The 27,502-nt window shown below is 39.9% G+C and overlaps 1 protein-coding gene across 3 annotated transcripts in view; it reads right to left on the bottom strand.

Annotated features, from left to right (window-relative positions):
• LOC140231294 (uncharacterized) overlaps positions 1–27,213 on the bottom strand; it is a 66,653-nt gene extending 39,440 nt beyond the window's left edge. For all 3 annotated transcript variants that reach the window (XM_072311443.1, XM_072311445.1, XM_072311444.1), the window contains exons 1-2: positions 27,189–27,213; positions 1,770–1,954 (exon numbers count right to left, since the gene is read on the bottom strand). In XM_072311443.1, coding sequence (XP_072167544.1) covers positions 1,770–1,907 — 138 coding nt within the window. In that variant the 5' untranslated portion in view covers positions 1,908–1,954; positions 27,189–27,213. The remainder of the gene's footprint in view (positions 1–1,769; positions 1,955–27,188) is intronic.
• Positions 27,214–27,502: the final 289 nt, after the last annotated feature.

The raw sequence follows: 27,502 nt of genomic DNA, 5'->3' as shown, positions 1-27,502 counted from the left end.
CCCTTTATATTTTCTTTATATTGTTGTCCACACATGACATCATAACCTCTAGTAGTCTCCTCATCCAGCGGTTCCAACACCAAAATTTTAGAAATTCATAATTTTTGCATTGATTGTCCGATTTTCCTCAAACTTTCACTGATGTGTTCTACTAATGTTGCTGCTTTCACTCAATCCATATCACTCACTGGGTTTTGGTTCCTTTGAAGTTTACTAATGAGCAAGAAACTATGAATCCTACTGAGTTATGTAAATAGAGCAGAAAATAAAATACCACGTATCTGGTAATCATGTTGAGCATTTGAATCAGGGCATACTATTCTGCTCGAGACATGTACCAATCTTACTTGCAAAAGAGTGAACCTCACAATGAGCTGGGATGTGTAAGTGAGCTTTACATATCATGTCATTTTAATCTTTGCTTAATCTAACATGAATCGTAAACTATCAGCAAAAACAAACAAACAAACAAACAAAATCACAAGCTCATTTAGAGGGAAGTTGTCACATCATTTCAAATGATTTTGCCCTGAAATTAGTTTTCATGAGACCAAGTCAGCATGCAACATGAATAATTATAGCCCCGATAAACATGTTTTAAGCTTGGCCTGATCACATGGTAGAAAGCAAAGCAATAACCATCCCCAAAATTATGTAATAGAGAATGCAAATTGCATATTACTGCTACATCAAGATAACTTTGCCAAAAGTGTGTGATTTGGACATGTGGCAATTCTCTGAATTGAAAGAAAACACAAGCTTTGTTGTTGTTTTTTTATTCATACAAAATTCTACTTATGATGTGATAATTTTTAATAGAACCCTCAAAATTTGGCACTAAATATTTCAAAACACAAATTCTCAAGGATTCCCAGTGATGTTGTAGTGGTAATGCAGTATATTAGTGGTAGTAATAATGATGGCAATAATATACAAAATGTATAAAGACAATATTATGTAATGAGAAAATTTTATCCAATGCTAAGAAATCTTTCAGAAGAAAAACCTAACTGATGGAAGTTTACAATGTATAAATTCATATGCTCCAAAAATCATACAAATACCAATAATGATATTGTGAGCCAAAAACATACAATTTCATGCTATTAGCAGGAATAAAATGAATATATTGTAACTGGAATGATTCGTAGGAATGTGTGCTCGAATTTCACTGGCAAAATATCACTACCATCTTGAGCAGAAATGGACAAATGCATTGATGATTTAACATGTGGTAATGTGTGATGAAATTCCACCTGGGTACACAGTAACAGTTTATCCATTGATTCATCATTGCGTTCATATGGGGAAACTATCAAATCTCAGTGCCAAACCTGTTACATCAGTAATAAAATTGGCATAATGATAATATGAATGCACAGTTATTAAGGGAAACCAAAGCCCAAGTTATGTAAATTAATGTAAAAAAAAAAAAAAAAAGCTGGAGAAAAAAAGAAAGAAAAAAGAATCACATATTGTAAATCTAGGGGTTGAAAAAATGTGGCACCTTCTTCAGTGTTCCAATACAAAATATTGGCACTATCTGCATAATTGTATGGATTATCAAGTGAACATGAGGTGAGTGTTGGAAGAATACTGGAAGTGAACGCAAAATATGGCTCCTATACACATAAAACACACAACTAAAGAAAAAAAACTTAAGCAAACATAACAAAACTAATCATTTGGATAAAAAAGTTGGAGTGACAACATTTACTGAAATACATCAATTTTCTGTGGATTTTATGCTCCTTGTTTCTAAGTCTCACCTTTTTGCCAACAGGTTGCTGTGGCTCTGTGGGTGTGGATTTGGCTGTGACAGTCTGTGAAGAGGACTTCTGGGAGGACTTGTCGCCTCGTCCACCCGACCGTGTGTTGCCCCGTGTAGAGCCCATCGAGGACATCATATACAGGTATATACAAAGCAGGTATATACAAATAGCTTAATATTAGTCTGCAGAGGGGAAAAGATTAAGAAAAAACAGAGAGATTGACGTGAGTGCATTGTTCCCATAGAGTCACACACTGTAAGCTCACTACGGTGAATGACAGTGATCTTCAATTTCTGAATGTGTTCACATTTCCTTTGTAGCAAGGCAGGCACTACATCCATGCTTACAGGAGGGTAAGCACAAGGGGAAATCTTTCATTCCGAATGTTCTGACCATCTGCTAATGACATACTTAGCATTCCATACCTTAAGGGGGAAATTCCAGGCAAAAGTTTTCATAATACACTACCTTCATATAAAATAGGAACTGGGCTAGTTATTGGCACAATGAGCAGAACGAAGCCAACACTGCCCTTGCCCATACAAACATGTTTACCCTTTTATGGTTTCGTCATACCAACATATGTGACTAACATCCATTAACCATTATGATACACAGACCTTTACAAAAACAGCACATACATACATAACACATCTCCCGTCACACAAAATCATATGAGAATATATCTATTCCATGGACACTCAGAACACAAAAACAAACAAATTGTCATCAGTCATAATGGAGTAGTCGGCAGTTGACGCCGACTTGTGGCAAGAGAAAGCATGTACTATGAATGGGGGGGGGGGGGGAAGAAACAGCCAATAGAAATACATGTACCTTTCAATATCAGTTGCATAAGAATGGGTATGTGGTCAAGAACTATTCCAGAGGCAACACCCTATAATTAACAATCAGAGATACACTGTTTTTGTATTCTTGCTGTCAAGAGCATCACCCGGCAGTGAACAGCTGTAAAAGGGACCATGCCTCTGTCATATATACAGTGAAGGCCAACCACCCTTCCATGAACCCCAAGTTCACCAGAGGCTACAGTATTGATATTATCTTGGGGAGATGCAAAGTAAAGAGGGTCGTGAGCTGGTGTATATTGGGAGGGAGGGGGGGGGGGAGTGGGGGGTGGGGTGATGCCGTAGGTTTGGCACCGGTGGGAAAATGTTCTCTCACATTGTACCCTATGTGTCCGGTGCAGTTGATGTATACTTTGTATGCATGGAGTTACGTCACAGTGATGTGTGCCAATGATGGAATGCCACCATTCAACTTGACCTTCTTCGGGAAATGCATGTTACGTTGTGGGCCCTTGTGTCGTATCAATAGGTGCACTCACAATGCCGTGTGCGTTCAAGGATGCATGTACTTGAACAGTACATGTACAGCCAAGAATGCACACTGAATGCTTCACACAGAGGCATTAACTGGTGTTCACAAACATGGATACATGGTCTTTTGCACTGAAAAATTTACAGTGGATCAGGGTAGCTACAAACATTTTGGAGGCAATCAATTCAGATATCTGATAATATAAAATTGATAAGCCCCCTGTTGAGCAATATCTGGAAGCATTATATAGTTATCAGGTTCCATCTAAGCATATCAAAGGGCAACTTAATTTTATCATCATATGAGTAGATTAAAACATCTTTGAATGAAGATAATTCATTGGTTTTGTTATTCTGTCAAACCATGGTTACATAAAATATGTGAACTACATGTAGGGCATGTAGTAACTAAGGGACCTGCCTTTACTTGTGCAGTATGCAGCCTTTACAATATCCCATGACAGAAGGCATAATTATCTAATGTGAAAACATTTCACACTCAAATATTGACAATTAAAGAGCTGCACACTCTTAACAAAATGGGTTCAAAGCCCATTTCCATGTTAAACCAAGAATCTTTCATGAAACATTCATAGCTAAAGCATATTAAAGGCATATTAACCTATAGACATACATGATGGTTCATATGGCTAAGAACAGCACTGAAAATAAATCCTTACCACCCACAAGGTACACAACATGAAAAATCATGAATTATTTAAAGGGGATGGCTAGTAACTGATCAGTGGGAATCAGTGGGAATACTGGGGGATGATTGTTCCAATTCTTGTGGGATTCATTTAAGAGTACATATATATCTATTGTTTTGTAGAAAAAAAAAATTTGCTTCAGAACGGTCTCATATTCAAGTAATGTGCAGTTTAATGCCCCGTCACTGTACAGGCATGCTAACCTGGAAACATTAAATTGCACATTAGTTTAATATGTGACCATTCTGAAGCAAATAATTTTCACACAACAATAGATATAATGTACTCTTACTTGAATCCCACAAGGATTGGAACAATCATCCCCCAGCATTCTCACTGATTCCCACTGATCAGTTACTAGCCATCCCCTTTAAGCATACTCTAATCCAAATGAGACAGTGCTTTTGAGTGTACTGCCCATACAAAATGTATAGGAAATGCAAATTACAATTTCTTTAATGTACGCCATGTACCTATAGTTTCCTGCATGGCAAGTCGGATTAAAAGGAAGGGGGGGGGGGGAAGGAATGTTTTTAAAATAGTTACAGTAAAGTCTTGTCACACAGCAAAAATGCTACACAATCATGCCAATATATTGCTATTTACTGTAGCACTGTGGACTTGCCGACTCAACTTATCAAGAGAAATTAATGGTACAACATGTCGAGAATGTGTGGCTGATTGATAAGGGATCAACAATGTAAGACTGTACCATGGCAGAGCTACATGTTGTAGATGGTAAACTTGGCTGGCTGTCTTTCTTGTTAGGTTTGTTTACCCTGACAGCCACATTTATTTGTGGAGCTGTATCATACATTTGGCCTTCTTTGATCTATACGATTCTCGAGATAAAGCATTCTTCCCGTTTGAGCTGGGCTTCCTTGATGCAAACCAACAATAAGCCGTGCCAATCAATTCACAGGGACCCTCCAGCATTTGTTTTCAATGTCTTCGCCAAGAAGGCATACCCTACTATTCATGCAAAATCACAATCTTTATTTCAAAGGAAAAAGAAAGGCAAATTACTAAATTATCTCTGAAGACTCATGTTGATTTACATAATACAGAGCCTAAATATTATTTTAGGGTCATTGCATGGCATAGATCTGTGACTTGCATTCCAAAGAGTAGTCACTATCAAATCATAACCCTACAATAACTGGATATGAAAGATATGCATGTACATGTACACTACATTGTACTTGAAATCTATCTTCTTCATGAATTGTTACAAAAAGAAATGTAACGATTTGAGAGCAAGTTGACTAGAGACTTACTGGGTACACTGTATAGATATTTCTTCAATTCTACAGTCATGATTGATAAAGTTGTATTCTGAAAATGTGTAAGACATCACATTTTTATAATTTTCCTCCTTTTGTCAGAGAGAAGAAAAAAAACACTTTTTCTGTCCCAATCTACACTCAAAGCACACACAGGGTTAAAACTACAATGGCATACACAGGCCATGACATACAGCTCTTGACACTTTGTACACTCCTGCGATTCTTGAGTTCAGCTGATTTAATGCCGTGATGAAGAAGCAAACATGCAGCTAGAACATACCATGTTGTCTTCATTGATTTGGAAATGCAACAAAGTTTGACTCCATTTCTTCCAAACCACTAAGCTATTGAACCTATTTGGGGAGAAGAGCCACCCTGAAACTTGCATGCACTTGGGTTTGTGCATGGTTTGCGCACTGGAACGTACAAGTGCCACAATGTGGGAAACATTCCTGGCAACATACGGAAGGATGCTGGTCAGGGCATGAAATGCATGACAACATTCTAAACATGTTCAAATTTTGGCACAGCTAAATTTTTTAGCAACTTTTATGGACCCTTATAGACTATGTGCAACGTATGCACAAACTACAGTTCAAGCGGGCGTCATACAGTGTATGCTTGGCAGCATGACGTAGATGTACATGTAATCCAGTCTCATGACCAAAGAAGAAACTAGAAATGTCGCTAAGGCAACTGGTATGCCTCCGCCATAATGCAAGATTCTCCTAATAGGTCTATAGTACCGATGTAGACAATGTGTGATTACATTTTCACAAAATTGGCAAAATATTAAAATGACAAGTTTGTCACAAATGTGTTGAATGTTCACCTTCCTTGACCTAGGTTTAATTGGATGAATAGAGAGCATGTACTTGGGGATTTAAAGACTTTAACTTGACTTTGACCCATTCATAAGTTTATGCACTGAGTAATTTTCAAGGTATGGAGAAAAAGTGCAATTTCTGTAATGAAAAGTTAATTGTTACCATTTTCATCTGGCCTTTGACCCTAAAATTCATAGGATAATCACTGTCAGGCACAACATGCATAAATACGTAGTAAGTTTCAAGATAACTTGAGCCACTTCTGAGATATGGAGGAAAAGGTTATTTCAGCACTTTCCCTTGATCTTTGACCTTTTGACCTTTGAGGCAAACAAAAAAAAAAAGAAGAAAAAAGAAAGCTTCCAGAGAATCTCTATTAGGTTATACATGCATACACCAAGTGTAAAAAAAAAACCCAAACAAAACAGATAATACTGCTGGCATTGCATAAATGAGGGAAATAGTAAAATTTTGAAGTGTTGCCCTTGACCTTTGACCCCTGACCTTTGACCCATGAACCCTAAATTCTCTAGATATTTCACTGCCAGTCAGTACATGTATATATGCTATGTTCCATGAAGATAACTTGAACAATTTCCAAGATACAGAGAAAAAAGTTAAGTTTTAATATTTTTACATGACCATTTGATCTTTGACCTTTGACCTCAGACCCCAATCTTTCACCACAGAATCTTAATTGGGTAATACATGTATACACTAAGTTTCAAGAAAATATCTTCAGGCATTGCATAGATATGGTGGAAATAGTGAAATTTTTACATATTTGACCTTGACCTTTTGACCTTTGACCTTGAGCATGTGCACCCAAAAGTTGATAGGCACAACTTCACCCCCTAATACACATACATGCCAAGTTTCACAAGGATACCTCAAAAGGTTTTTAGTTACGCTGTCCACAATATTCATTACGGACGGAAAGATGAACGGAAGGACGGACGGACGGACGGACGGACAACCCGAAAACATAATGCCTCCCCGGCACCACTTTGTGGCGGAGGCATAAAAAGTGACATAAATGTATCGTCGCCGAGGTGACAAGACCTTGTATCTCAAATTTTGGTGAAAATGACTTTTTTGGGATTAATAGATAATCTGTTAAGGGATCGTTTAGTTTTGGTTGAGCCTTACCTTCAGGCTTTTATGATTTTTTGGTGAGATAGTGAGAAACCTCTTATGAAATATGAAAGAGCATGTAATTCCAAGAGGGATTTAATATTTGATGAAAATTGGTTTTTAAATGGCCGAGATATCCAAAACAGAGCGATCCTAATAAAGTGTGGGACCCACATTTTATTATGATCGTTTTGTTTTACTTTGTTTTTGGATGTTTCAGCTATTCCAAACCCGATTTTAATCAAATAAACTTTGAATTCCTCTTAAAATGGTATGCTCTGTACTATTTCGTAAGTGTTTTCTTGGTATCTCGCAAAAAAGTTAAAGCCCAATTTTCATCTCCACCAATACTGTACCATCCTTTTAAGTGATGTCCTGCCCAAATCCTAGCTGTCCTACCCAAAAATGAAGCCACCACGACATGTCAAAGGAAAGGTTTTCCCATTTGACATAGTGCTCTGGTTGCCATGTTTTTTTGCTCTCCTGAACATTTGACATTTTGTTGATACAAGGTCTTGTCGCCCCAGCGACGATATGCAAGTACATGTACATGCATGCTACAGCATTGAATATCAATGCATGAACAGTGTATTAAGTATGGCATGAGCATGAAGCGTCAATGCATGTCCTGGGGATTACACATTTTGCAAACTACTCGTAAATTACACTTGACCAAGAACGGACAATGTGCCACTAACTGGCACAGACTAGCAAGCCGTTATGCGGGGCAGTGTAGAAACCAAATTCGTTCAAGTGTCAGGACTGTTTTATTTACATCACGCAAGTGAGCAGTCACAACGGGAAGTACTAAAGCAATCTCAAGGCTGCCTACATCTAAACAAGGATACATGTCTGCGACTTGAAGGCTTGCACCACATGATATGACAGTATAAAGTACAGTGTACATGTACAGTGGTGCTCTCTCTCGAGACAATTTCACAAAAAGGCATTTTTTTTTATTTAATTCTTTTTTTAATACGTAATTCTTTTTTTAATAGAGGCATTGCAGCCGGGTAGATGCTGATTACTTCAGAGAATGTTCAATGAAACAATCTTCACTTGTCTACAGGTCTCCCTCTTCACTGTCATGACACATTCCTAAAAACACCCAGGCCACAACATAATGAACGAGTATCGTGCTCTGTAGCAGTGAGCCCCAGGACAGCAAACATCAATACAAGATGCTATTAAAGGGATGTGATATGGCTGATGCTGGTCATTCATATCCCATGAGTAGAATGAAAAATGAGGTGTCATTAAAAAAAGAACAAAAAAAAAAAAAGAACAAACTAGAAATGTCGCTTTGGCGACTGGTATGCCTCCGCCATAATGCATGATTTTCCCAATAGGTCTAGATAGTACATGTGGACACTGTGTGATTACATTTTCACAAAATTGGCAAAATATTGGAATGACAAGTTTGTCACAAATGTGTTGAATGTTCACCTTCCTTGATGTAGGTTTAATTGGATGAATAGGAGAGCATGTATCTAGGGATTTAAGGACTTTAACTTGACTTTGACCCATTCATACATTTAGGCATTGAGTAATTTTCAAGGTACAGGTGTGGAGAAAAAGTGCAATTTCTGAATTGAATAGTAAATTGTTACCATTTTCATCTGGCCCTTGACCCTAAAATTCATAAGATAATTACTTTCAGGTAGAACATGCATAATATGTACTAAGTTTCAAGGTAACTTTAGCCACTTCCGAGATATGGAGGAAAAAGTTAGTTCAGCACTTTCACTTGATCTTTGACCTTTTGACCTTTGAGGCAAAAAGAGAAAAAAAAACTTTCCAGAGAATTTCTATTAGGTTACACACGCATACACCAAGTGTAAAAAAATAACCCTGCTGGCATTGCATAAATATGAGGGTAATAGTAACATTTTGAAGTCTTGCACTTGACCTTTGACCCCTGACCTTTGACCCCATGAACCCTACATTCTCAAGATAATCACTTCCAGTCAGTACATGTATATACTATGTTCCATGAAGATACCTTGAACAATTTTCCAAGGTACGGAGAAAAAAAAAGAAGTTTTAATATTTTTACTTGACCTTTTGACCTTTGACCTTTGACCTCATGACCCAAACTGTCACCAGAGAATCTTAATTGGGTAATACATGTATACACTAAGTTTCAAGAAAATCTCTTCAGGCATTCAATAGATATGGTGGAAATAGTGAAATTTTATGTATTTGACCCTGACCTTTTGACCTTTGACCTTTGACCTCATGACCCAAACTTTCACCAGAGAATCTTAATTGGGTAAAACATGTATACACTAAGTTTCAAGAAAATATCTTCGGGCATTCAATAGATATGGTGGAAATAGTGAAATTTTATGTATTTGACCTTGACCTTTTGACCTTTGACCTTGAGCATGTGCACCCAAAAGTTGATAGGCACAACTTCACCCCCTAATACACATACATGCCAAGTTTCATTAGGATACCTCAACAGGTTTCGATAGTTACCTTGTCCACAAAATTCATTACGGACGGACGGAAGGACGGACGGACGGACGGACGGACGGACGGACGGACGGACGGACGGACGGACAACCCGAAAACATAATGCCTCCGGCACCACTTCGTGGCGGAGGCATAAAAAAAACATTAGCAAACACAACTCATTTGGATAGAATGTACAAAAATATTGGCTTAGTACACAAGAGTCAACACAGAAGCCAACAGTTGACTCATTTTCTTCTTTTTTTTCTTTTTTTCTTCAACATGTTAATATTACGAGATTGAAGAACGTATCCACGATCATAGGGCCCCCCAGAGAATTAGATGGCAATAATGCCAAGATGTGTTGCATTTCTAGCTGGTCCTCCATTTGATGTTCGATAGACAATTGGGAGGGAATTAAAAACTTACACATATTTGTAGAAGGTATTCAAACTACATTGTACATGTAACTTGTACACAATGTACAATGTATATCATAACAAGGAAAAGTAGAAATCACGCGGTGCGTAATATATGTCCCCGCCGGAAGTAGCATTTAGTAGCAAAATGTAGAATATAGGTAAAAAGATCAAGGTCAAAGGTCAAAGAAGTCAAAGGTCAAAATTCTATGTAGAAGTTTTGAAGCCCTCACCTAGTGCCATCACATAAAGCAAACGGAATCGAAATCGGGTTAGAAATGGCGAAGGAGTAGCATTTTGTAGCCAATGTACAATATAGGTAAAAAATCAAGGTCAAAGGTCAAAGAAGTCAAAGGACAAAATTCTGTGTAGAAGTTTTGAAGCCCTCACCTAGTGCCATCACATAAAGCAAACGGAATCGAAATCGGGTTAGAAATGGCGAAGGAGTAGCATTTAATAGCAAAATGTACAATACAGGTCAAAAATCAAGGTCAGAGGTCAAAGAAGTCAAAGGTCAAAATTCTGTGTAGAAGTTTTGAAGCCCTCACCAAGTGCCATCACTTAAAGCAAACGGAATTGAAATCGGGTTACAAATGGCGAAGGAGTAGCATTTTGTAGCAAAATGTACAATTTAGGTCAAAAATCAAGGTCAAAGGTCAAAATTCTGTGTAGAAGTTTTGAAGCCCTCACCTAGTGCCATCATATAAAGCAAACGGAATCGAAATCGGGTTAGAAATGGCGAAGGAGTAGCATTTTGTAGCCAATGTACAATATAGGCAAAAAATCAAGGTCAAAGGTCAAAGAAGTCAAAGGTCAAAATTCTGTGTAGAAGTTTTGAAGCCCTCACCTAGTGCCATCATATAAAGCAAACGGAATCAAAATCGGGTTAGAAATGGCGAAGGAGTAGCATTTTGAAGCAAAATGTACAATATAGGTCAAAGGTCAAGGTCAAAGGTCACAACTGAAATTCTTTATAGAAGTTTCAAAGCTCCCATGTAGTGCTATCATATAAAGCAAACAGAATCAAAATCGGGTTAGAAATGGCGAAGGAGTAGCATTTTGAACATTTTGATCACACACGGACGCACGGACGGACGCACGGACGGACACACGGACGCACGGACGGACACACGGACACACACACATACGGAGCCCGTTTCATAGTCCCCTGCTCGAACTCGTTCGGCGGGGACAAAAAAACCTACATAAATCTTAGCATGAAGTACAGTATTGACTCCCTGTCCTACTAATGATTGTGGTTCATACATCTAATAATAATAATAATAATAATAATAAAAACATGTATGGTTGCATTATTTGAGCATGTGAGGAAGCAGTCAAAACAAAACTTCTTGTAACTGTACTGTGTTTATAAGTCTGATGTTGAGGTTAATGCCTTTTCCTTTGGTTTGGGCACAGGTTTTTCTTTAACTTTTACATTACAAAAGGAAATTGATATCAAAGATATGATTCACTTTATACAACAGATAACCTACAGTCCTGTAAATTAAAAACATAATACCATCGACTTGAAATGGCAGGCAGTAACAAAAGGTAATGAATAATGCACTCAGCATGCATTTACATCACATGCTGCTCGTCACTTTGGAGCAGGAGCTACGGTGAATGCACACATTTTACAAACATATAGTTTGGTAATGCAGCATGCCTACAGTTGTGTACGACAGAAAAGTAATGTGTCAGAGAATATCTAATGACAATGTACAATAGCATCACTTGTGATATGTATCAGTCTGCATGAATTGTGCTTTCTGATCCTGCTCGTCTCCCGACCTTTCTCCAGAGCATCGCCTCTTGTCAAGATGAATTCTCCCTATTAAATCATTTTCAGTTAATGCCCAAAATTACAGGAATATCTGCCATATATTCACAACAACTTAACCAATAACTTTCTCCCACGAGGACAACAGCAGTCTGTGAAAGATACTGTGTATAAAAATGTATCCCTGTTGGGCTCTAAAATCACAATTGATGATTACGACTTTAAGGGTGTCTTACAAAACACCAGAAAAAACAATACGGTTCTACACGCAGTTGCACTTCACTGGGTGTAAATTATTCCAGAAGACTCACTAGAAAACATAAAGTAGTTTGTTAATGGAAATGTCAGTGTAATTAATTTTTCTTACTATACCCAGGTGCATTTTGAGTATTTCATATGATGCAAAAATGGTGGTCAGTGACAACCAACACAAAGTGTCAGCTGAACGGGAAAGACATTTACATACAAATGCCATTCACAGATGTGCAACATCATTGCCAACATGTGCAAGTGTTAAGTAGATGATGTACCAGGGTACTCGAAGCGTGTACTTCAAGAAGTGTGCATTCAGTACAAACTTGACGAGCATTTACACACATGGTATGTGAACTATTACAAAACAGTTGCAAGTCTTTACTAGTAGTTTGACAGAAGTTCTGTGTCGCATAAAACCTCTGCAAAACTTGCCATATAATATTCCATTTCACAGGCAATATTCTCCATCGGTGGAATGGCAAGATGGATGACATCACAGTCACTAACAATCACTCTATAATTGTGAAGTCCTCTTTCCATCACTGAATTACATTGCACATTGCAGAACAACAAACAGTTGTATCTCTACTGCTGGAACACACAAGGCTGATTTCACACACACACACACACACACACACACACACACACACACACACACACACACAAAGTCTGGTGAGTGTTTAGACCTACATCTCTTCAAGAGATTAGGTTACCCATCTGCTCTCAATGCTAATGCAGGTAAATCCTGCTAAATTACATAATCTGTACAATGTGTATATGTCTATTCACAACATGTTTCTCTGTATCAACAGGCAGTAAAAGAAATAGGTATTAATACAACTGGTGCACATGTTCACTTGTATAGGTATATAAAAAGAACATGTATTAAGTGACTTCTACTATAGTGTTTTTTGGTTTTGCATATTTTCTTCAACAGACACCCATATTATATTCTGATCAATCTAAATATATACTGTATACGCCATATATTTTGCGAATTGGGAATTCCGGACGATTTTGCGAATGCTTAAATTCACAATCATGGATGAACAGAGAATTTTACATTTGTACGTCACATTCACATCGGGATCAGAGTCAATATTTTGCGAATAGCACCTGACTCACGAAATTCGCGAAAATAAAAACCTTGCGAAATATTCGGCGTATACAGTAATCATACGGAAAAACAAGTATCTGCATTTCTTAATACCTCCTATAAAATATTGTATGGTAATACATGTTGAAAATTGCAGATTGTCAGAAAAGTGCATGATGCATCCCAATGCTTCTTATATCACATGTCCCTACAACTCTCTCTTCAGTAAGAAGAGAACTCCGGTCAATTAAAATATTAAGCATACAAGCATTTAGAAAATACATTAGACATAATGTACGGTATACATATAATATCCGTAAGCAAGTATAGTGTTATGGCTGTAAAATCATGTTGCTTTGGATGAAGAGGAAAATGCATCTAAGAAACTACTTGTGTTCTATACACAATGCTGTAAGAAAAAGATAAAAACAAACCTGAAAATATTTTGGCAATAACACAAGAGGAGTTATTCTAACACCATTAAGTTCCCTAACACAGCCTTTATGGATATTACATGCAGACAAAAAATTTCTTTTTAAGTAAGTGATGCTTGTACTAATACCCCTGATTAATCATTGAATGGCATCCCGAAGGCAATGCCCCCCACAAAAAAAAAGACAATGGTACGTTAATGCTCTATCAACAAAGCGCACAGAGAAATTTTAGCGTGTTGTTAAATTCACGATCCAACTGTGATTCGCGAAATTCACGAAAATTAAACCCTCGCGAAAATAACAGCTTATACAGTAGCCATACAGAACTTCACTGATAACTTGCCAAAGAACATTATGAACTGTACAGTGTATGTTTTACACCTCGACGACCCATGTTTTTGAGCATCTTCTTTTTAACAAACTTACTGGAAAAGGTTCCTTTGCTTAAAATTGTATACAGTGTATGAATGATGTGCAACAACACATGGAACTTCTCTCACCATTTCACTGTGTTAGTACACTCTTATTCAATAAACAATACAGGTTACACTGAGTATGCTGCGGAATGACAAACCAACAATACTTGTTAATTGAAGAGAAACTCACACCTCAATGCTTGTTTCATTATTGATTAAAGGAGAAAATATCCAAATATACTTGTGGATTGAGCAAATGCAGCAATATCATTTCAGTAGAACACATCAACAAAGTTTGAGAAAAATTGGACAATCTCTTGAAAAGTTATTAATTTTAAAGTTTTAGAGCAGCGATCGCTGGATGGAGAAAACTGACGTCAAAATGTATGTTAACACAAAGGAAATATAAAGAGAATTCCAAAAAAAATTTCATTTATGAAAGTACAAATATTCTTTTTAACTTGTTAGTGACATATTAAGGGTAATACTATTCCCCCTGTATTCTAAAAGAAGTTGAGCACTTTTTTGTTCTGCTAGAAAAGTGAAAATATGTTGAATTTTCCTTGATTTTTCTCCATATTGTTGATCATACATGTGTACTTGACATTACAAAGTGTGGTAAAACTTGTAGTCTTCTCATCCAGTGATGGCTGTATCACTAGAAAAAAATCCTTAACTTTTGAATTGTTCAATTTATTTCAAACTTCGTTGAATGTGTTCTACCATAATATTTGCTGCATTCCCTCAATTCAAATACATATCTGGGTTTCATTCTTGAAAAAAATGTCAGATTCTAATAATCTCAAAGAAATAAGGGAGAAATGACATTTTGAAATTTCATATTTTTGCGGAAAACATTTCTTGACCAGTCCCTATGATTACAGCTGTATTCAAATGGTGAATTGATGATGTCATTCCCTCCACTTGCTCATTTACATACATTGTATGCCAGTTGTGTATGATTTGGGGTTTGCTTTTGATATTTCGAGTTCCTCACAACTGGGCTCAGGAGCGTTAGATGCCAGCTTTCACTTGTAGAATGGCTGCTTTGGCCAGTAACTTCAGCAGATGACATGCCTACGCACATGTATGTGAATCAGGAGTAGCGAGCAAGTACTGAATCAGTAGAAATGCGATTTCTGTAGACATCTGAATATAACGTCATTATTGATTGTCAAATTTGGTTAACAGTGGCATCATTTCTGTAACTAGTATCGATAAGTGTCAAAGTCAGGTCAAAACAGTCCATGACAGTCCATGACCCCTAAACCCCGGATTGTCAAAGCCAAAGATTCTTCCTATTCTAAATACTGTACAAGCTGAAATTTTCGCGTACAGATATTTCCGCAAATTGCCACTTGGAGGACATTTTCGCGTGTTGTTAATTTTGCGGTTGCGAGGGTCTAACTGAACTTAGCTATTTGTGCGTTGTTACTTTTGCGTGTTGTTATTTTCACGGTTCAAAGGTGATTCGCGAAATTCGCAAAAATAAAACCACCGTGAAAATTTCAGCTTGTACAGTACATGGCAATCTAACTAGTGACTACACATAAACAGACACTAGCTAGTCGAATGGTGGCCCGAATCGAATGGTCCAGAAATGTGGAGTTGTAGAGATTTTAGTCTGAGGAAACAAGTGTGGTGCAAACTAACTCCATTTCCTAGCATATATCACCCAGATCCAGATCCAGTCAATAGCAGGTCAGTCCAGGAAACCTAAGGACGGGTGCTCCGGCTAATAAGGATCCCTTCTCCTCATGAGCATGACCGGGATGATCATGAGGTCCTCGGGGCGAGATGCTCATGATGTACCTTGTTCACTTATCATCCATCTCACATCTGACATATCCAAATTGTCACAAGTTTGCATGGTGATTTTTTGTTACACACACATGTCCACTCCCCATGATGAAAAGGAAAAAAAATTATGTCCGTGGTTCTTGACAAAAATTGAGTTTTGATTGAAACCGACGTGCAGCGACTCACCAAAACACAAGTGCTGGCAGGTTCACTCGATGCAGAGCTTCCGTACCTATCAGCCTGATCCCACTCAAAAATTTTTGATGCTTTTTTCTGCAGCTCTCGCCTCTCCACGCACGAATCAGCCCTATGAAAATGAAGTCTGACATCATTTGTACATCATTTCACAAATATTCATAGAGAGAAAAATAAAATCAGAACTAACCTGAAGTGATCTTTTGCATCCACACTGATAGAGTAGGTTGGTACCAAATTTGTCTGCAAGCTAATCACTTTGTAGGTATTAAAGGGTGTGTACAGTTCTGGTTGTGATATCAGTTCTGACATCCAAAAACAAGGTGAAACGAAGAGATCCTCATAAAAGGCGTGGCCTGTCGCCTTTTATTATTATCACTTTTTTGGATATCTCGGCCATTTGAAAACCAATTTTCATCAAATAAAAGTTGAATCCTTCTTAAAATTACATGCTCTTTCATATTTCATAAGAGGTTTCTCATTATCTCACTTAGGAATGCTCAAAACATAAATCCCCACCTCAACCAGTACTGTACAGTCCCTTTAATTACAGGTTCACTGTCTTCATGAATTCTGCTGTCCACAAGCCTTTGGGCACCTTTCGTGCCAGCATCCCATGGCATCCAGTGCAGACATCATGCAAGCCATGCTTTGTACAGAAATCTCCTCCCGTGTGTACATGTACAAGCTCGCTCTGAAAATCCCACAGCTTGCATGGCTTGCGCGCTGTCTGCAGCAGGACGCTTACATGAAAGGCACCCATAGACGGGTGGATGGCGGCATTCACAAAGAAAGTGAACCCATGTTATCATAATACCTACAAAGTGATTAGCTTGCTGACATATTCGAGCACCAGGGTACCCACCTTTTTTATCATTGTGGAACATCAAATAGGATTAAGTCATTTGGAATAGACTTCTAAGTTCTATATGCACAAGATCTGGGCCCCATTTCATAAAAAGTTGATATGATAACAACTCTTGCTGGAATGGCAATTGTCATGGTAACGACCAGAATGCAGCTTCCTGATTGGCTGTTGCTATTGGAAGTTGTCATTCCAGCAAACGTTGACACCCTAATATCTTTTATGAAACGGGGCCCAGGTTAGTTCTGATTTTTCTCTTTACGAATATTTGTAAAATGATGTCAGACTCACTTTCGTTGCTTTCATGGGGCTGATTCATGCACAGAGAGGCGAGAGTCACAGAAAAAAGCACCGAAAATTTCGAGTAGGATTTGGCTGATAGGTGTGGCAGCCCTGCATTGAACGAACCCGCTGGCACCCTAACCCTGGGTTATACTGTGGGAGCACCCAGAGTCAAAAGAGTGGTAGATCTATGTATGTACGGTAAAAAAGAAACACAAATTTTTGCGCCTCCATATCTCCTGCTCATTCTATGGCTTTCGATGCAACCTTTGCGTGGCACTTTGCGCATTCGCGATATGCATACACATGAGAGTCTCAATGATTTTAGCCTTTGAACAAGGCCCTTTTGCTGGCGGTCTCAAAACCAAACGTTCCCTGTATCCTGTTGTTGTAAGTAGACTAGAGATACCTACATTAGTATGTATTCAAATTGACACATTTTCTAGTATTTAAGTTGACATTTACCCATGATATACGCCTTCCTAGATCCCAAATCCTACACTGCGCAGCCAATTTTGCGTTCCGGCTGGTCGTAGTTATGCACTTGTCAATGTAATGACGCACCCCACTACTCCCGGACATGGGTGCGTCATGGTCATTTTTTGACTGACCACACAGGGTTTTTGATGGACACCACAGTCACTTTTTTGACTGACAAAACGCTGCAAGTGACGAACACCACAGTCACTTTTTTGACGGACAACACGTTGAAAGTGACGCACACCTCGGTCACTTTTTTGATGGACATCCTCCGTACATTTGACGCACCCCCGAAAATACTGAAACGATTTTTGCATACATTTTATTTAAGCAATTTCATTTTCTTTTGGTTCGCAAACATAATTTGTAAAAGTTTCGGCACGTTTCCCTTACCCTGGCCATGTAAGCACCGTACCGTCATTCACCGTACATCACATCGCTGCAGCTACGATATTCCGTTAGGGAGTATGTATTCTGTGCATGCAATCCATACATTGTCACAAATGTACACACAAGTAGTTATGTACATGTATCAAGGCTGTATGCATGGTTGTTTAATGTGTATGTACACAGGGTGACCAGATTAATGGAGAACATTCTATATGATATAGATATAGTACATACAGGCTGACCAGATCAGTGGAGAATTTTCTACATGGTATACAATGTAGCTACAGTACATGTATGCATGTGACAGGAAATACATTATAGCTCACTCAATCTAGAATGATTTAACCCATTCCAGAAAATTCTAGGAAGTGCTGGCTGAGTGAGGCACTGCCCTTGTAACCCAATGTGATTGGTAGTTAATTTTGGCAATGATGTTATGCACATAGTTAGGCAGTGAGTCTTCCAGGATTCCTGGAATTTGGACTTGCTAGTATGTTCAGGTATGTGGCCCCAGGTTGGAGAAAGTTACAGAATGTACTAGAAAGGGGTGAATGGATAGTATATAAGCAGGAGAAATTCTGAGGTAGGCAGAGTACCCAACACCTCTGCTCTGAGAGTTACGTCACTTCTGGCTCTGAAGCGACTTGTTATAGTCAATCCTGTGTTACCTGCTGACCTGCTATACAAACTGTGTTTGTGGAGATAAGGCCTGGGAGACATTTTGCCTGCAGAGAATTAATTTGCCTACGTTGGAGATAGACTCCATATTTTAGTGTCAACGGACATTATTACGGCAAAGCTGTGACGGGCTGGATTCCTTGCTGGACATTATAAAGTGAATCATCATTAAACGCATCAACTGGACGTGGTTGTCACAACGTTTGGATTCTGCGCGTTTCGCCGTGAACATCTATCGTGGACTATACCCTGGATTTATAACGCGGACTATTGTAACCTGTGCCTCTGGATTTACGTCGAAGGAATCATTCATCGGTGCATCACGGATCATTCATTTGTGCATCAAGCATCGTATTTGGACACTACCAGGAAACTGTAGGGATTTCGTGATTTAGTGAGTAAGTGATTCCATTACTGACTTATATTTGTTTATAGTGATCATTATTGTACTGATGTGAAAACCGATTACGAGTCTGTACCCACAATATCACTGTTAATAAACCGCCTGAACATTAGTTGATTGTTTCTTTTGTGCGATCATTCTCAGAGTGATTTTGGTCGTAACAAAATTGGGGGCTTGTGTCCGAGAAGTGAATTTAAAGCCAAAACTTAGAATTTGGAACGTTCCGGAACCTAGAATATTGGTACAGACAAAATACCAGTTGAGTTGATTGTTCAATTGTACATTGTGTGTAATACATTGTGACAATGTCGATCAGTACAATGGATGTTCAGGCATTTGTTCAGAGGACAGATTTGTCCCTCAAAGATTTGCAAAGGTTACGCAAATGTGATTTGACTGCTATTGCACAGCATTTAAATGTTGATGTTCCACAAGGTGTAAGAAAGGCAGAGATTCTTGACTTAGTAGCTGGTCACATGGAGCTCAAAGAAGAAATTCACACTTCAGATCAAGCTCAAATTTCAGATCAAACACGGCTTGAGCTTGCTAAATTGGAAATCAAGGAGAGAGAAAGAGCAAGGGAACTAGAACTGGAGAAAGAGAAGATGAGATTAGAAATGGAAAGAGAGAGGGAAAGAGAACAAAGAGAAATGGAAATGAAGAAATTTGAAATTGAGCAACAAGTGAAATTGCGTGAGATGGAATTGACTCATGCACATACTGTTGAAAATCGTGAAAGGGCTCCTCCTGAATTTGAGTTGGCCAAAAACATTCGATTGGTGCCAAAGTTTGAAGAAAACAGAGTTGATGCATATTTTGTGTCATTTGAGAAGGTGGCTAACAGTTTGAACTGGCCACAGGAATTTTGGCCCTTGCTCCTTCAAAGTGTGTTTGTCGGCAAAGCAGCCGATGTGTACTCATCTCTCTCTGAAGAGCAATCACGTGACTATGCTACAGTCAAGAAGGCAGTGTTGAATGCTTATGAGTTGGTGCCAGAGGCGTACAGACACAAGTTCAGAAATTCGTACCGCAAACCAGGCCAGACACATGTTGAGTTTGCTCGTGAAAAAGAAATGATGTTTGATAGGTGGTACAGATCCCTGAAAGTGGATCAGGATTTTGATAACCTACGTGAGGTTGTTCTCTTGGAAGAATTCAAAAAGAGTGTTGCTTTCAGTGTAAGGTCGCATTTGGATGATCACAAAGTGACAAGTTTGCATAAAGCAGCCTTGATGGCTGATGAGTATGAGCTGACCCACAGAAATGACAACAGACCACCTTTCAGGAATTTCTCTGGAAATAAGAGAGACAAAAATCAGTCAAGCAATCCAAAGAATGCTGGTTCAGGAATGTTGTCGGCACCACAGCCTCAATCTGACAAAGGGTCCAGTAAAAGTGCAAATGTCATCAGATGTTTTCATTGTCACAAGAAAGGGCACATAAAGTCGCAATGTTGGAAGTTGCAAAATGGTGCAACGAAGGAGGTGGGATTTGTCATGTCAAAAAGTGTCCTACCCGAAAATAGTGTCCCTTTCAGTGAAACACAGGCCATTGAAAGTCGATCTCCCAAATTCAAAGATAGGACTAAGCAGGTGGATGAGAGCTATCGTAGCTTTTTGTTTGATGGTGAGGTGACCCCACGTACTTCTGGTGAGGCAGGTAAACCAGTAGTCATCCTGCGGGATACGGGGGCCTCTCAGTCGTTGATGGTGGATGGTGGTATGATTTTTCCACCAGATAGTGCAGTGAATGCAAAAGTCTTGATTCAGACTGTTGATGGCAGTTATATGTCAGTACCACTGTATAGAGTGGATTTGAAGTGTGACCTAGTTTCTGGTCCTGTCACTGTTGGAGTTGTTCCTGAGTTGCCCATGGCAGGCATTGACTTTTTGTTGGGGAATGACTTGGCTGGGGACAAGGTGGTTGCGTCTCCAGTTGTTTCGGATAAACCAGTGGTGGTTGCTGAAACTGAGCAGTTGCAGGAGGAGTTTCCGGGGATTTTCCCAGATTGTGTTGTGACTAGGTCTCAGGCTCGTAGAGCTGTTCAAGATGATGCGGATTCTGTTGATGTGGAGGAGAATTCCGGTGTTTGGTTGGCAGAAACCTTTTTCAAGGATTTGAATGATGGGGTTGCTGTATTAGGCTCCGAGGCTAACAGTGATGGGCTGTTTAGCAAGTCTTCCTTGGTTGAAGCACAGCAGGCAGACTCTGAGTTGAAAGGCTTGTCTCAGACGGCGTGTTCTGAGGCTGAGGCTGAAAAGGTCCCTGAGTGCTATTATGTCAAAGATGGCATTTTGATGAGGAAGTGGAGACCTCCCCATAGGCCAGCTGATGAGGATTGGACGGTGGTCCGTCAAGTTGTGGTCCCTCCCAGTTACCGCGGTGAGATCTTGAGGATTGCTCACGAGTTACCTGTTGGCGGCCATTTAGGCGTCAGAAAGACAAAGGATCGGATCATGAGGCATTTCTATTGGCCAGGGTTGAATGTGGATGTGGCTGAGTTTTGCAAGACTTGTCACACATGTCAGGTGGCGGGTAAACGACAGCATTCAGTGAAGCCGGTGCCATTGATCCCGATACCTGCGTTTAAAGAACCATTCAGTCGGGTTCTAGTTGACTGTGTTGGACCTTTGCCTAGGACTAGGTCGGGTCATAAGTACCTCTTGACAATCATGGATATGTCTACACGGTTTCCAGAAGCTATCCCATTGAGAAATATCACTGCAAAGACTGTGGTAGATGCTCTAGTGCAGTTTTTCACTAGGTATGGGTTGCCCAAGGAAGTGCAGTCTGACCAAGGGTCAAATTTCATGTCAGGCATATTTCAAGAGGTGATGTATCGTTTGGGTGTGAAGCAGCTGAAGTCATCAGCTTATCATCCCCAATCCCAAGGTGCGTTGGAGCGCTACCACCAGACCCTAAAGACAATGATTAGGGCATTTTGTGAGGAGTATCCGGAGGATTGGGATAAGGGCATCCCTTTCCTGCTGTTCGCAACGAGGGACTCCCCAAATGAGTCGACGGGTTTCAGCCCATTTGAGTTGGTGTACGGTCATGAAGTTAGGGGCCCACTGAAGCTCATCAAAGAGAAATTCATGACTGAGGATGATGAGGTCCACCTACTTGACTATGTGTCAAAGTTTCGTGAAAGGCTTTCAAAGGCTTGTGAGGTAGCTAGGGAACACTTGAAAGTGTCACAAGACTCAATGAAGAGAAAGGCAGACAAAAATGCCAAAGCCCGAACCTTCAAACCAGGTGACAAAGTTCTTGTACTGCTGCCCATACAAGGTGAACCACTGAAAGCCAAGTTCAGTGGCCCATACTGTGTCAAAAAGAAACTCAATGATGTGAACTATGTGATCAGTACACCAGACAGGAGCACAGATCAGAGAATGTGTCCTGTCAATATGTTGAAAGAGTGCTATGACAGAAAGTCAGTTGGTGTGACATAGGTAGTGGATAGCACAGTAGAAGTTAAGGGTGAAAAGTTTTCACCGGCATATCACTTTTACAGTGTATGTGTTTAGCATATCCATTAATGTATGCAAAACAGTTTGACATGATTGTATAAGTTCCGAGAATCCAAGCAATATCAATGTAAATGGTATCCATGAAAAGAGAACATGGAATTAATGCAGCTATTCAAAAGACATGTGATAGTATGTGATTATTGTTACTTGACTTGGATTGTACCTCACATTCGTTGTAAATAACAATGAGAAATTGTGAAGGTAAAAGAAACCCTTGCTACGGCAAGGCTTTCTTTTTCCCATGGGGGATGGTGTCACAAATGTACACACAAGTAGTTATGTACATGTATCAAGGCTGTATGCATGGTTGTTTAATGTGTATGTACACAGGGTGACCAGATTAATGGAGAACATTCTATATGATATAGATATAGTACATACAGGCTGACCAGATCAGTGGAGAATTTTCTACATGGTATACAATGTAGCTACAGTACATGTATGCATGTGACAGGAAATACATTATAGCTCACTCAATCTAGAATGATTTAACCCATTCCAGAAAATTCTAGGAAGTGCTGGCTGAGTGAGGCACTGCCCTTGTAACCCAATGTGATTGGTAGTTAATTTTGGCAATGATGTTATGCACATAGTTAGGCAGTGAGTCTTCCAGGATTCCTGGAATTTGGACTTGCTAGTATGTTCAGGTATGTGGCCCCAGGTTGGAGAAAGTTACAGAATGTACTAGAAAGGGGTGAATGGATAGTATATAAGCAGGAGAAATTCTGAGGTAGGCAGAGTACCCAACACCTCTGCTCTGAGAGTTACGTCACTTCTGGCTCTGAAGCGACTTGTTATAGTCAATCCTGTGTTACCTGCTGACCTGCTATACAAACTGTGTTTGTGGAGATAAGGCCTGGGAGACATTTTGCCTGCAGAGAATTAATTTGCCTACGTTGGAGATAGACTCCATATTTTAGTGTCAACGGACATTATTACGGCAAAGCTGTGACGGGCTGGATTCCTTGCTGGACATTATAAAGTGAATCATCATTAAACGCATCAACTGGACGTGGTTGTCACAACGTTTGGATTCTGCGCGTTTCGCCGTGAACATCTATCGTGGACTATACCCTGGATTTATAACGCGGACTATTGTAACCTGTGCCTCTGGATTTACGTCGAAGGAATCATTCATCGGTGCATCACGGATCATTCATTTGTGCATCAAGCATCGTATTTGGACACTACCAGGAAACTGTAGGGATTTCGTGATTTAGTGAGTAAGTGATTCCATTACTGACTTATATTTGTTTATAGTGATCATTATTGTACTGATGTGAAAACCGATTACGAGTCTGTACCCACAATATCACTGTTAATAAACCGCCTGAACATTAGTTGATTGTTTCTTTTGTGCGATCATTCTCAGAGTGATTTTGGTCGTAACAAAATGACAATCACATGTGTGCAGATGCGCTGTGTGTGTGCGGCCATAGCTAGTCCGGTGGATGTTTACTGCAGCGCAGGTACACACCACGCCACGGCATTCCCGCGAGTAACTATACACGGTCGAGTCGCTGTACGTAGAGATTCGCACAGCGTACTCTAACAGCGTCGTGCGTCTGGATGGAAGCCCGCGAGCAGAAAATGGCATGCGGCAGGCAGTTTCTTCTGCTGCCGCTTCTTTTACTGTCAAAAATTCGCCTTTGTCACCACAGAACATTATTTAGACGCACATTGTATTGGAATATAAACGAACTTTCTTTGATTGCAATGTGTGTTGGTGTTGCATCGCAATATGCAATAGGCACTAAGTGTTCGACAGTAACTTAGTAAGGTTGAAATTGTTACATCGCTGAACAGTCCCTGGTTTGAGAGCGAGTATGCATGATTTCATGGGTTTGTTGGAGGGAAAATGCGAGGAGAAAGGGTGGCTTTTAAATTATTTATCCCTCTTATTCCAAAACGCTTCCCGACTTTGATTTTCACTTGCCGCGGGAAAGCGCTCATTGTAATTTCACTCGCGGTACATGTATCCGGTACTAGCGTGCAAAAATGTGTGCAATTTTCCATAGCCAAGTGACGTACTATGACGCACCCCTCGGTTCAGAATAATGCGTGTTATTTTCCATAGCCAAGTGACGTACCATGACGCACCCCTCGGTCAAAAATTTGACCGACAATAATGGGATTTTGACGCACCCCTCGGTCAAAAATTTGACGGACAAAGCTGGTAAAATGACGAACACCTGGGTCACAAATTTGACGGACCAAACGAGGAAATGACGCACCCATGTCCGGGGTAGTGGGGTGAGTCATTACATTGACAAGTGCATTATTCGCACCCATGTTTCATTGGGTCGCTGCACATCGGTTAATTGACACTCGATTTTTGTGTCAAAAAGTGCAAAATTTTTTCTTCTTTTCATTATGGAGAGTGAACATGTGCATGTAACAAAAAATCACAGTGAACAATATATACTTGGGTGACCCACACCTCGTCATAGTTAACGTTTGTGCATATTTGAATCACATTTTGTCGCTGAAATTCTATGAAATCCCACTCACATACAGGAAAAATGCTGAAGATTCCAATGGAATTGCAAGTTCACTGATCGATATCGAAAATTTGCAGCTATCGTCGTCAAACGCAAATGATGCGGAATGGTTTTGCGCCAAGGAAGGGGCCTGCAACTCGTCACCCGCGCTCCCATAGACAAAGCACATAAAAAGCTAGACAGAAAGATCCGTCTGTCCGGAGGACTCTTTTATATTTTGCCATTAACGCTGTCCTCCGTAGACAGACGGAAGGTACCAGTACCCATTGCTGTGTGGATGTTCTTAACCACTGTCTCTGTGGAAAATTGGGTGAGGTACCTCACCCTTCTCGATTGCGTCTAATTCACGGCCCTAGGTCGGCAAATTTAAGCTTGAATAGTTAAATCAACTATTCAAGAATAGACTACACTCACCAGATTAATGAATAACCCAATATTTCGGTAGAATTTTCAACGCAAAACACACATCAACCAGCCCGTCGCGTCGTCACGTTCAAACTGCAGAAACATACAGTATGAATCTATTAGCCAATCACATGCGAGGTAGTTTCTACGTGTTTTTTACTAAAACACGTACCTCGCATGTGATTGGTTTACAGATTCAAAATGGCGACCTACGGCTAGCGAACGGCGATGTTGCGATATGGACAAAATTTCTGCATTATAACCGAGTTACTGTGAGTATTTCGATTGCACAATGTGAGAAATTAACCCCAAATATTGCTGCATAATGTGTCATGTCATGTCAAACTTGTTTGAATGTAAAAAAGCTGTCTGAAATTTGGTTTATTGTAACGTTTGATCTGTGCGCGTTGCTCCACACAGGAGCTGGGATCATTGACTTCGGTCTGTATACGGAGGGGATCCGTGACGCCAGACGCAGTCTCCGCGGAACATTCCCCGACGGACAGATACAGACCGATCTTTCGGTCAAATAAAAAGCGTGTGCGGGTGACTGTGATGCTCCCATATAGACAAACACGTAAAAGATACGTGCGGCTGACGGTGATGATATAACCATTTGATATAACACATGTTCCTAATATAAATTCAGATTTTCACGAGAAAACTGTTCGGTTTTCATCACAATTTGCTTGGTTGTGGTAGCCCTGCCAAGTTTCAAGCGTACTGAACACAGTCCCAGGAATAAATTTTTGTTTAGTGAGCTTGTATTTAACTTGAGCGGGGTGACGGTATTCGGGCCCCTGACGACGTGCAGGCACCTCACTATACCTCAAATGCAAGATGGATGATACTGTAAAAGTGGAAATTTTCGCGGTGTTGAAATTTTCGCGCATTTCGCGCAACCAGAAACTAGCATGAAAATAAAAACACGCAAATATTTTTGCTTGCCATACATTCCTGTGCGTGATGTCTTGATTCCGCGGAATTAAAAACACGCGAAACTCTTCTGTCCCGGCCTAGCGCGAAAAATTAGTCGCGCGAAAATATCCACTTTTACAGTAAGTGAAAAGGGGACCTCATGAGCATCTTGCCCAGGGGCCTCATGCATGAGCACCCCGGCCATGCTCATGAGCATGATGATGACGAGGAGGAATCCTCATAAGCCACGCAGAGAGCCCCCTTCGCCTCGTTTCATTGAAGACAACACGGGGTTACAGGGCGGGGGAGTAGGTCATCTTCAAGACTACCCTTATGGCCCTTAGATATGATCATACATTCACCGCGGGGCGGCCCGTCTCCATTAATGAAAAAAAAAAAAATCTAAAAAGGAGAGCACGATCCACGAAGCTCAAAGCCACGGTTTGCTTTCTCCCCTCCACGCTTCTGCAGAATCCATGTAGCCAGCCAGCAACATGCCATGCAAGCGACGTCGGTCGGAGTGACATCATTGCATTACCCATCACACACGCTCTCTCTCTCACACACACGTACACACACACACACGGCATGCGAACACACAGAAGGAACAATAACAACGTGAGAAACATCACATGTAGGGCTCACGGAAAATCTCTTTTATGACCGTATTTTGGAACCAAATTCTACATGGCTCCTACCTTGCAAATCAAAAATCATTCAAGATGGTGGATCGCTCAATATCTAACGAGTAAATTCACTGAAATGCAGATATTTTGCCGGTTTCGCAAGAAAGTCTCTAAATTCACACTTACCTTTCTCAAGAAATTGAGATCCGATGGTTCACAAAGCCTGATGTCACGTGACAAAGGTCAAAATATTTCGCGGCGGCCAGACGATTACTTCCGGGAAAATGAATTTATCTTATAGGGAGTTTTATAGTTCTCGGATAACGTTACTTATATATATTAGCTATACATAGACAATGAAAGTCCCCTAGTCTGATAAAAATTTATATTTTTAAGTAATTTAAAATAACTAAGATGAATTTTCCAACCTAATTTTGATTTAGCTCCTCAAAGATTATTGCAGGCCCCTGTAATTAATCGTTTGGTCTAATCGTGGCCCT

The sequence above is a fragment of the Diadema setosum genome, chromosome 7, assembly GCF_964275005.1.
Source record: "Diadema setosum chromosome 7, eeDiaSeto1, whole genome shotgun sequence".
Taxonomy (NCBI): Eukaryota; Metazoa; Echinodermata; class Echinoidea; order Diadematoida; family Diadematidae; genus Diadema; species Diadema setosum.
This window is presented reverse-complemented; position numbering and strand designations above follow the sequence as displayed.